Genomic DNA, 12,466 nt, shown 5'->3' on the forward strand with positions numbered 1-12,466 from the left:
TTGGAAGTATAAAAAGGTTGTAGAAGAGGATTAGTTGAGTTATTAATGTTTATTAAGATTTAGTTAAGTGCTATTATTGTATTTAAGATTAAGATTAATTTAGAATAGAATTGTGTTTTAAGACAGTAAAAAGAGATTTATAATATTGCCAAGTTAATAAGAGTAATAATATGTTCAGAGATGTGTTAAAAAGACTGGAATCAAGATATGGAAAGTACTAAGGAAGTAAGATAATGAAACGCAGTAGGGAAGGAGTGGAGGAAGTCGACAGAGATTTTATTAATGATAGAAGATTGTTATTGCTATATATATATATATATATATATATATATATATATATATATATAATTTCATGTTGTGTTTGTAGTTTGTTTTTGTATGCCTTTTGTGTTTTTATTTTCTGTATGTCTTATTTTATAAAACCAATAAATATATACTTAAAAGAAGATGGAAACCATGGAAGGGTGGGGGGAAGTCTAAATGTTTATGATTATGACTAGTGTTTGAATTCAAATGTGTAGTGTAAAAAACTGAATAGAAAAGATTATAAACAATAAAACGTGAACGGAATTGAATTTATGTGCTCTGCATCCCTAGCTATCCCTATCTGTCCCAATTAAGTTTTCCTTTCCCCTGGACTTGTTTGTCTTAACCCGCTTGAGGGCAGGGCTTTGGGCCATGAATGGTGCTCATAACAGCTGCACATCACTCCTCCTCTGACCCCGCCTCTTCTGACCAGCCCCAAGACTGAATTGCAACATCCCCTTGCAGCCTCAGGCAGAGCAGCAAGAACTGTCCACTCTGCAGGGGTACAGCCCAGAGATGGCATCTGGGAAGAGGGTGCCTCTCTGGCTGGCATGCTTCGGGGCTCTGGTGACTCTGAGCCACGGCGCTCCAAGGTGAATATGTTGGGCAGGGGTGTGGCTTTGCCCATCCCCATTCCCCTTTCTGACTCCTGTCTCAAGAATAGCTTCTGGTTTTTTTTCTGGGTGGGCTTCAGCACCTTTAAGAACGACCTGGCAAGCAGAAGTTCAGCAGGTGAAGGGTGGGGTGGGTGGGTTGCATCCTTGCTTCATAAACAGTTACCTGTTGAAGTTCTGCTTGTTGCTCAGGTGTCAAAGGCACAGGAAAAGTGGCAATGCTTGCTCTGTTCAAAGGCATCTGCATGCTCTCAGCAATTTGGCTGCTTGCTTGTTTCAGCTATTTTAACCGTGTTGTAGTCTTAGGCTGCAATTCTATGCTCCCTTACCTGACCGATTGGGCCGCTATTGGCATGTTATTGGTCCTCACTGGGGAAAGACAAGTTGTTACAACCGCAGAAAATAAACAGTAATTTGCATGCATTGCCAGTGATTAACTGGCTGGCTCTTCTTCTTTAAAATGGATTGATTATTAAGGCTTTGGTTTTGTGTTAATGCACTGTTTTATGCATGATATAATTTGATGCAATTTTTATGCAGCAAATAAGGTTTTATGTAAACTATGCTGAACTTCAAGGCAGGTGGGGGGAAATGTCATATAATAGTGTTATCTAACATTGGCTGCTCTCGTATGTAGAAAATACTTTGTTTCCCCTCCAAACTTGTCAAGTATTACCAACTTTGATTAATACATTATTGTCAATTTTTGTGATTAGATTTATTTCACATGATAGTATGTAATTCTGAGGGCTATGGAGTGCAATCTTGGGCATTTTACTCAGAAGGAAGCACCACTAAATTCAATGGGATTTTATCTCAAGTAACTGTGGGAAAAGTTACAGCTTAGCTAAATTTTGTGGGAAAGATCCAAGCCCATGCTGGGACGTTCAGGGTGGTATTCAGTGTTAGTGCTACTCAGAGTAAACACATTGAAATTCATGAAGGTGACTAACTTTTTGTAATGGGTGCACTCTGAGTAGCACTTAGAATCATGGAACTGTAGAGTCAGAAGGGACCCTGAGGATCGTCTAGTCCAACCCCCTGCAATGCAGGAAAATGCAGCTGTCCTAAACAGGGATCGAACCTGCAAGCCTGGCATTATCAGAACCACGCACTAACCAGCTGAGCTATCCAGACTGAACATAAACCTTAGGGCTGCACCATTAAAGGGGATTAAAAAGCTCTATTGCTGTAGAGCCACACATCCTCTTAAAAAGGGGGAACCTGACTTCTTGTGGTTTATAAAGCATTGGTTTGTGCAGAGCCATCAGTAGATTGGCATGTGCCTTTTTTATATACTTTTGCAGAACCAGCAAAAAAACAGTGCTGTTTACACACACAAACACACTTTTATTCTTTTAAGCTCTTTCTTTTAAAATTGATAGTTTGTGCAACTCGGGAATTCCCCAACTCGTTATATCTAGATGGTGTTAAGGTAACAACACTCTGCGGAAGGCTGCCAATATCAATATTGCGAAAGAGTGGAAATTTGTTCCCACTCTGAAATCTTCTTCTTTATTGCTTGCATTTTGATTATTTATCAGGGAAAGAACGGGGTTGGGCCAGAAGCTCAGACACAAACAGAACTGGGGGGTGTCGGGTCGGAGCCCTATGCTCAGTTCCCTGGGAGTAAGCACTCTGCTTCTGATACACTCCAACTTCCTACCCACTTCTATCATGAATCCTACAACGGTCTAATTCGGCCGACTCTACTTTCTTACCCCACTCAAGAAACCCACTTTTGCTACACTCCCTCCCCTTAAGGTTCTATCTCCATACAGGGGTGCCAACTTGAATAAAATATTGTGGGGGCCCAGGGAAGGCCCGTCCCGTTATAATGGATCACATGACACAGTGCGCCCACACTATTTGAATGGGAATACCCATTACCTTTGGGGGGGGCTCAGCCCCCTAAATATTTTATGGTGGGGGCTGAAGGCCCCTAGGAGTTGGCTCCTATGTCTCCATACCCTCTAACATTTCTCCGATGAAAATAAGGACGTCCTATTTGATAATATTGGGCGTCGATCAAACATTGAGCATTAAAATACTTCCCTATGCAGGGCTGCCTTCAGATGTCTTCTAAAGGTTGTATAGTTACTTATCTCCTTGGCTTGGGGGTGGGGGTGGGCCACATAACTCCATACCTTCCAACATTTCTCCAGTGAAAATAGGGGAGTCCTACCATATCCTCCCAACATTTAGTTGATGAAAGTAGGGACGTCGTAAGAAAAACTGGGACATTTCAGGATCAAATCAGAAACCGGGACAGCTTCTGTAAATCCAGGACTGCCCCTGGAAAATAGGGACACAGAGGAACTGTATCTCTTTCGCAAATACACACATACATTTCTTCTTCCTCTTCTTCGGCGATCACTCGTAGCCGAGTAAGATTGTCTTCCATAAACACGGTTTTAACAATGAGTCCATAAGTGACTGCGAAGCCCAGTTCTGGATCCACACGTCCTTCCACAGTGGGGACCTTGGTTTCGGGGCAGGAGTTGATCACGGTGAGGGTTTGATCACAGTGTGGATTTGCCAAGCGTGCCTTCCTCTTAGCATGTTTCTCCCTTGTGTCCTGAGTTTGAGTGTCTTCAAAGCCCACGAGCCCTTTGGTAAAGGCTGTTCTCCAACTGGAGCGCTCGCAGGCCAGTGTTTCCCAGTTGTCAGTGTTTATACTACATTTTTTTAGATTTGCCTCATGAGAATCTTTAAACCTCTTTTGTTGACCACCAACATTACACTTTCCATAAACACACACAGGAAGAACACGCATCCCTCCCTTCCAGACACACATGCATACATTAGGGTTGTTGTATCTCAAAAAGTGAAAATCAGGACAGAGTTGTTTAGTTATTTTTTTGCCTGAAGTTGTTGAGGTTCTTTTAGGTTTTTTTTTAAGGGGAACCAAAGTTGTTTACCTTTTCTTTTTTTAGTTGAAGATACAATAATTTTTGAGATTTGAAGCTTTATAACGGCTTTTTTGGCATGATTTAACCCCTGTTGCTGGTTTTCCAGGATATTTGCCCGATTTCCGAAAAATAATCCAAGATGCCATTTTCAGAGGTGAATTCCAGGACATATGGCAGCCCTAGCATACATACCCTTTCTCCTCCCTCCCCCTCACAGATAGAACTTGCTTCCCTCTGCCACTTGCCTGCCAGTGCCGAGGCTGTCATTCACATTCACAGGCTATGCCATATAATAAATGAGCCTATAAGAGTCTGCTGGATCAGGCCAGTGACCCATCTGGTCCAGCATCCTGTTTTCACCGTGGCCAAGCTGCTTAGAGGTTTTTGCTGTTAAATTATGTTAAATATTTTGTTGGTGTTTTTTTTAAAAAAATAACATTAAAAAAGAAAATAATAATGCATTCCAACAATATGCATCTGTATATGATTTGGTTTGTTCCTCCCTCCCCACAGAGCCTTTTCTCGCCTGTCGCAGCTTGCAAAAGTGTTTGGCATTTTCAGAGCCGCAGGAAGAGTAGCTGCAGGAAGGAAATAGTGGGGGCCAACTCTATTATGATATCTCTGCCCACTTTGCAGGTTGCTGATGGTAGCGCCCAGCGTGGTGACGGTGGGAGTGGAGGTGCCGGTCGCCCTTCAGGTTGAAGACGCCCCTCCAGACGGGCTGTTAGGCACCGTTTATTTCCAGAATGAGAATACCGGGAGAAAATGTTCCCATGATGTGCCCTTCAGGGTTGGGCCCAATATAAAGAAAGTGACCTTGAAGGTAGGAGATGCTGCTGCCCTCGGGAAATAGTTCCTGGTTCTAAGCAATCGTCAAGACTAGCAGGGGCGGAGGAACCCTCTCCGGCACCCAGGGCGGTGCAGCCCGTATGGCCTGCGCATGTGTGGCATCCCGTACGGACTGCATATGCGGCATCCCACGCATGCGCACTCCATATGGGCTGCTGCTTGCATGGTGACCGTACAGGCTGCCGCACGAGTGGCATCCCGTACGGACTGAGCATGTGTGGTGACCATACGGGATGTTGCACATGTGCAGTCTGTACAGGCTGCTGCTCGCGTGCGGCGGCCATACGGTTACCGTGCGAGAGGCAGCTCGTACGGATGCCGCATGAGGGAATGCATGTGCCCTCGGCCGCTCTACAGCTTAGGGGAGGCAGGGGCCATCTTGTCACCCCTCCCAGAGTGGCACCCGGGGCGGACTGCTCCCTCCGCCCCCTCTTCCTACGCCCCTCACTCCTAGAGCTACCTGGAGCCCATTGGAACTGATTGGGTGGAAGCCAAGGATGCCAACACTAGGGGGAGCCAGAGCCAACAAGAGGCAGAGTCCGGTGTTTTGCACAAGCAAGACCTTTTGCCTCTCCCGGGGCCTTCTCCCCACTGTCTCCCCCCTTTCTCATTTTCTCAGGTGACCCCCGAACACTTTACGCAATGCGGCTTGACTCGCCTCCGGCGGGAAGGCTACATCCAGCTCGTGGCCCGCAGCCCGCAGCTCCCGACCCCAAACGGGGTTCAAAGCCTCAACCTGCGGTGGACTGCTCGGAAAGGGTACCTGCTTCTGCAGACCGACAAGCCAATCTACACCCCACGACAAAAGGGTGAGTCCAACGCCTTGAGCATTTTGGTGTTGCTCGGCCAATGTTTTCAGTTTGCAGGCATGCACCCTTAAAAGACCCACAAGACACCCAAAAGAAAAGCTCAGCCTGTGCACATGCTATATCAATAATAATAATAATAATAATAATAATTTATTATTTATATCCCACCCATCTGGCTGGGTTTGCCCAGCCACTATAAAGCTCATCTTTTCCCTCAAAGTTAATTCTGGGCACTGTCGTCTGTTACAGGTGTCTGTTACAGGTGTTACAGGAGGGATAAGACAACAGCGTCCACAATTCTTTGAGGGAAAGCTCATAGAATCATAGAGTTGGAAGGAACCCCAAGGATCATCCAGTCCAACCCCCTGCAACGCAGGAATATGCAGCTGTCCCATATGGAGACCGAACCTGCAACCTTGGCAATTAATAGCACCATGCTCTAGCCAACTGAGCTGCCCAAATAAGAGTGTGCCTGAGGTTGCATACACACCATATATTTAAAACACATTGTCCCAAACCAAACCCACCTCAAAAATCCTGGGAACTGTAGTTTGCTAAGGGTGCTGGGAATTCTAGGGGTTCTTATGGGTTCCAGGATTCTTATGGTTGAGGGAGATTGCTTTAAATTCATAACCTGGCCTGTAGCCTTGGAACAGCAGCCAAGTGTGCTGCGTACATTTGGGGCTCATCCGAGGATCCCACTGCTTATGCTGCTGTTCTGTACTTAGAGCAGCAGCCTTCCCCAAACTGGTGCCCTTAAGATGTTTTGAACTCCCAGGTCAGCCCCAGACAGCACAACTATGGCTGCCTTAGGGCCCCACCCCCCTGCCCACCAAACATCCCCTTTCTACACTTTTGTGATTCCTTATTGCCTTATCCAAGATAGCACTGTGAGAGAACTGCTTCTATCGCAGCACGTGGGTTGGGAAACGAAGACCCATCTCACAGGACCCTTTGCCAAAACCCATAGCCTGACTCAATATTGTCCTTCTCACACGCATGGCAACGTCTGGTTATGTAGGTCCAAAGGGTGAAATAGCAAAGTCCAGTTTGCTCCACACCTCACATTGCACACCCAACCCTCCTCGATTGCTTCTCAGCCTTCGTAAGCAAAGCCCTGTGGATTCCCACACCTGCGTGCGCGCGCGCACACACACACAGAATGTGGCTGCCAAGTAACCACCAAGCCCAAAGCCAGTACATAATACTCTGCAAAGGCAGCAGCTTAAGTTATCAATGTAACTGGGATACAAAAGCAACTACACTTTAGAGTAGGATTAAGCAGTTTAATGTGCAATGTCATCCTTATAGCCACAAAGAGATTTCTTCCCCCTCTTGTGTTGCTGTATAGGGAAGTTTTTAATGTTTGATATTTTATTATTATTATTATTAATAATAATAATAATAATAATAATAATAATAATTTTATTTATACCCCACCCTTCCCAGTCAAGACCGGGCTCAGGGCGGCTAACAGCAAATAATATCAACACAAGTATAAAAGAAACAATTCAGTTGAAATGCAGATTAATACAATGTTAAAATTCAATTTTAAAATTAAAAATGTACAAATAAGATAAAACCATTATGAGATAAAACCTTAGGGGAGGGTAACCGTGGGGTCAGACATCATTCTAAAACGTCAAAGGGCATACTGGTAAATTAAAAGTGTTTCTTACCTTGATTTCTCTGTAAAAATGCTGTTTTCTTGCTGCCAATTCCTGGTTGCTCTGCAGCGCTCTCTGGTGTCACGTTTTAATAACGCATAGTGAACGTTAAAAGTAGGACATAATGTGTCCATCGACGTTATGAAAACCCTTCCTTAATGTTATAAACCGTGAGTGTAGATCCGCCCCCAGTCAGATGGGTGGGATACAAACAGGGCTTTATTTCAGCCAGAATTTGCCACCTCTCAGGCGGGCACCATTGCCATTATAAGAGACCAAGGGAGGATCTTTTCTAGTAAAAGATCACCGGGTGTTGTTGTTGTTGTTGTTGTTGTTGTTGTTGTCCTACTTCTTCCTCACACTCCATTTTTGGTTCTTCTGTTTCCAGTGAATTTTCGAGTTTTTGTCCTGGATCACAAGCTGAGGCCAACTGCCGAATCCGTGGTTGTCACTGTGCAGGTAACTGAGAGCGTTGTTCCAAAATGCAAAGGCGTGGGAGGTCAAAATTGACACTCCCTATCCTATCAAACAATCCATAGCCCGGCATCCTGTTCTCGCAACACCAGACCAGATCCCTGTGGGAAACTCACGAGCGAGACTTTAGTGCGATGCAAGCACTGTCCCCTCCTGTGGTTATTCAGAAGCATTCTGCCTTTGACTGTGGGGGTGCCATCTTGATTGGTAGCCAGGATGAATTATCCTCCACGAATTTATCTCAGTCCCTGCTACCAGGGAATTTTGGGAATTGTAGCGCTGCAAGGGGAACAGGCGGCCTTGGCACCCATAACATAGTACCAGGGCTTTTTTTGCAGCCTGAACTTGCTGGAACTCAGTTCTGGCACCTCTCAGGTGGGAACCATTGCCATTCTAAGAGATGAGAGAGGAGTCCTGGCACCTCTTTTTCTAGAAAAATAGCACTGCATACTATACTTCCCAGGATTCTTTGGGGGAAGCCAACACAAAATATTTGAGGGGCCTGCCGTCCCAAGTTAATGGACATTGCCATTCAAAGGGTGGGTGGGTGCGCACAGCATCATGTGATCGATTAATTGGGGCGGGGCTCCCCCCCAATATTTATTCAAGTTAGCACCCCTGCACTGCTTTAAATGTACATTGCAGATGTAGCCATGATAACCTGTTGTCAAAACATGGGTGTCTTCCTGTCTCTCTGTCTCCATCAGAACCCGCGGGGTATGCAGGTGCGGAAAGTCGAGCGTATGCCGGTCCAGTTTGTGATAAATGATCACCTGTCAATCCCCGATATCTCTGAGTAAGTTTAACCAGTGGTGTGTCAATCTGGTCCAGGCGAATTCGAGAGGTGGCAGAAATTTGAGGGTGGAGACCCTAAAAGTGCCCCTATTTTCCAGGGACATCCCTGATTTAGAGAAGCCGTCCCAGTTTCTGATTTGATCCCGGAATGTCCCGCTTTCCCTTAGGACGTCCCTATTTTCACCAGAAAAGAGTTAGAGGGTATGGTAAAAAGGTAAAGGGACCCCTGAACATTAGGTCCAGTCGTGACCGACTCTGGGGTTGCAGCGCTCATCTCGCGTTATTGTCCGAGGAAGACGGCGTACAGCTTCCAGGTTATGTGGCCAGCATGACAAAGCCGCTTCTGGCACACCAGAGCAGCACATGGAAACACCGTTTACCTACCCGCTTGGAGCGGTACCTATTTATCTACTTGCACTTTGGCGTGCTTTCGAACTGCTAGGTTGGCAGGAGCTGGGACCGAGCAACGGGAGCTCACCCCGTCATGGGGATTCGAACCGCCGACCTTCTGATCAGCAAGCCCTAGGCTCTGTGGTTTAACCCACAGCGCCACCTGCGTCCCTTAGAGGGTATGGTAGGATGTCCCTATTTTCACTTGAGAAATGTTGAGGGTATGGAGTTATTTGACTCCCGAGCTGTTTGAAGGCAATCCTGTATATGGAAAAGACCCTGATGCTGGGAAGGATGGAGGACACTAGGACAAGAGGACGACAGAGGACGAGATGGTTGGACAGTGTTCTCGAAGCTACCAACATGAGTTTGACCAAACTGCGGGAGGCAGTGGAAGACAGGAGTGCCTGGCATGCTCTGGTCCAGGGGGTCACGAAGAGTCGGCCACGAGTCCACGACTAAACAACAACGAATATACATTGCCACCCAGCTTTTTGCGGGGGGGGGGGGTAAATGCTGTTCAATATGCAAAACCAGTTTTCTAGTTCTTTGTATTACTATGGCCTGGATCAAGTTTTCTTCCTGTTCTTTCTGCCTTCCCCTCCTCTTAGGCCTGGCATTTGGCGAATCACAGCCTATTTCACCACCACACCAGGTTACAACACGACCACTGAGTTCGAGGTGAAAAAATACGGTATGTTCTTTGGTCTGCTGCTAAGGCAGAGGGCTTTCTGAGAGCTGTGTGTGACAGGCAGCAGCTCAACAGGTGCGGTTGTTGAAACAACCTGATAATATGATTCCCCCCCACCCTCCCTTTTCGTGAGGAAGCGGTGCATTCTTACAGTGTACGATTATTAGGCTGCCAGGTGTTTTGGTACCATATCTGAAGTAACAGAAACCTGAGTGCTGCTGATGGGCTGAGGGGAATGGGCTGAGTTGGAAGAATGCAGCTCCACAAAGCTGGCAGCTGAGGGGGCTAAGATTAGGCACTTACCAGGATCTCAAAGACTAGCAAAGGCCTCACTTCGACACTGTGCACAGGGCATCCAAATATTGCAAAATGCAATATTCTACCCACCTGCACAAGAAGGGCAGGTGAGAGAATACAGGAACCTAGGAAGCTCCCAGAATCAGTCCCAGGCATCTCTGAGTGTGATTCTCTACAACTGTGAGAATCATAGAATTGTAAAGTTGGAAGGGACCCTGAGGGTCATCTAATCCAACCCTCTGTAGTGCAGGAATCTTTCACCCACCGTGTGGCTCAAACCCACAACCCTGAGATGAAGACATAGCTGCCAAGTTATCCCTTTTTTTAAGGGATTTTCCCTTATGCTGAATAGGCTTCCTCGCGAGAAAAGGGAAAACTTGGCAGCTATGCATGATGAAGAGCCTCATGCTCTACCGACCAAGCTATGAAACCTCTCTGTGGAGCAGAAGGCAACCCCCAAACCCTCTTTCAAAAGGCTGCCTACTTGGGCAGCGAGTCGCGTTCCATAAAACTGGGGGGCCACCGCAGACAAGGCCCTGCTCCCAACTGCATTAAGATGAAAGCTCCGTAGGCTAGAGCTTTCCCAGAAGATCTTACATGGCACAGGCCATTTGCACCGTAACGCTGATTTGCGCACCGCCAGCCGAATTTCAGCCTGTCTTTCTCTCCTCAGTGCTGCCTCATTTTGAGGTGACGATCGTCCCGGAACGGAAATATATCCTGACCTCACCCCAGCAGAACTCCGACTTGAGTATTGACTTGCAGGCTAAGTAAGTTCCTCTTGCGGGTTGAGGGGTTTCTGATATACTATAATTAACCGATTTGAAACATTATATAAGCCACCCTTCACCCTTTAAATATAAACTTTAAAGGTTCCTGGCACAAAAGCCCCTAGACCTATTTGGTCTCATATTTGGAAAGTTTATTACCCAGGGACACCTTTCTCAATGTTCCCCAAATTGAGGTCCCAACCAAATGTGGTTTGTTCACACCCCTACTAGGTGGGCCTTTGGTTTGGTTCAGCAGCGATCACACTAGGATATATTCTGTATTATATTGCAAAAAAGCAACACCGTTTAAGAACGTGTATTGTGGTTGTTGCTTTAGGCCTCAAATAAGACCCTGTTTCGTTTGACCAGAGGGCAGACAGTCCATCCTTACACACACACATAGATACATACGCACAAAGGAATTCTGCATTTCTGGTTTATCTATTATTATTATTATTTGGCATTTTAAAATTTTTATTGAAATTTAGACCAAAAACAAACACACCAAATATTTGAAACAAATAATACAATAATTCCAAAAATCTTGACTCAACTAAAGGTTAATCATCAAACACAAAAATTACAAGATAATTTATACTATTATTGTACTGTTGACTTCCCATCACCTCCCGTAGTGCTTCTCATCTTTTCTTGCAAAGTACATACTTTCCTCTTCGTCTTCTTATATTCTCTTTTGTACATCACTGAATCCGATCATACCAACAACTCTTATACTCTCTAATAAAAAGCCGGTCATTCTAAGGCTGCCATGGAAATTACGTTATAATTATTTCTCTCTTGTATATATCTCCTAAACACATCCCATTTTTTTGCAAACGACTGTTTGGTGGTTCCCCTTAGGTTATCTGTTAATTGGGCCAAGTTTACCATATCTGACAATTTATTTTGCCACTCATTGATTGTTGGGACGGTGTCCCCTTTCCACCTGCCCGCTATTAACAATCGAGCGGCTGCTGAAGCATATAAGAAAATCTCCCTGTACTTAACCGGTATATCTTTGTATTTCTGGATTATAGATCCATTTACTATTTTACAGTAAAATAGTTTCCCAGTGTCACACTGAACCACTTTTTAGCATGACGTGAACAAATGAAGCCACATTAGTGTAGTAACTTGACTGCGTGGAGGGCAGAGCCTGGAAGTTTTTTGTTTTGCCTTTGGTTAACCTTAGTTTGTTGTGTCGTCAAGTACCGTGTTTCTCATATTTTAAGGCATCCCCAAAAAATAAGCCATGACAGGATTTCTAAGGGTTGGTGAAAAATAAGACATACCCCGAAAATAAGCCATGTCGTGTAGCCCCGACCGAGCGAGAGGCGAAGGCGCGGGACCCAGCAGGAGCTCCCTGCCTGCTTCCCCGAGCCGTCGCGCATCGGGGGACAGAGCCGAAGATCGGCGGGCGCTCCTTGCTGGGCTTGACAAGCCCGGGAAACAGCGCCCGCCGATCTTCGGACCTGTGCTGTGTGACAGGCAGGGGTGGGGGGAAGCGGAGATCGTTCTCCGCTCTCCCCCCACCCCCGCCTGTCACCAAAGATCGGCGGGCGCTGTTTGCTGGGCTTGACAAGCCCGGCAAACAGCGCCCGCCGATCTTCGGACCTGTCCTGTGTGACAGGCGGGGGTGGGGGGGGAAGCGGAGATCGTTCTCCGCTCTCCCCCCACCCCCGCCTGTCACCAAAGATCGGCGGGCGCTCCTTGCTGGGCTTGACAAGCCCGGCAAACAGCGCCCGCCGATCTTCGGACCTGTCCTGTGTGACAGGCGGGGGTGGGGGGGGAAGCAGAGATCGTTCTCCGCTCTCCCCCCACCCCCGCCTGTCACCAAAGATCGGCGGGCGCTGTTTGCTGGGCTTGACAAGCCCGGCAAACAGCGCCCGCCG

General features: G+C 46.5%; 1 protein-coding gene across 2 annotated transcripts in view; it reads left to right on the forward strand.

The window, feature by feature from the left end:
• The first annotated feature begins 743 nt into the window (after positions 1–743).
• The window catches only part of LOC118080967 (complement C4), a 63,234-nt gene continuing 51,511 nt past the window's right edge, over positions 744–12,466 (forward strand). For both annotated transcript variants that reach the window (XM_060269938.1, XM_060269939.1), the window contains exons 1-7: positions 744–899; positions 4,469–4,655; positions 5,301–5,490; positions 7,546–7,616; positions 8,339–8,427; positions 9,428–9,510; positions 10,478–10,574. In XM_060269938.1, coding sequence (XP_060125921.1) covers positions 823–899; positions 4,469–4,655; positions 5,301–5,490; positions 7,546–7,616; positions 8,339–8,427; positions 9,428–9,510; positions 10,478–10,574 — 794 coding nt within the window. In that variant the 5' untranslated portion in view covers positions 744–822. The remainder of the gene's footprint in view (positions 900–4,468; positions 4,656–5,300; positions 5,491–7,545; positions 7,617–8,338; positions 8,428–9,427; positions 9,511–10,477; positions 10,575–12,466) is intronic.

Source organism: Zootoca vivipara, chromosome 2 (genome assembly GCF_963506605.1).
Source record: "Zootoca vivipara chromosome 2, rZooViv1.1, whole genome shotgun sequence".
NCBI lineage: Eukaryota > Metazoa > Chordata > Lepidosauria > Squamata > Lacertidae > Zootoca > Zootoca vivipara.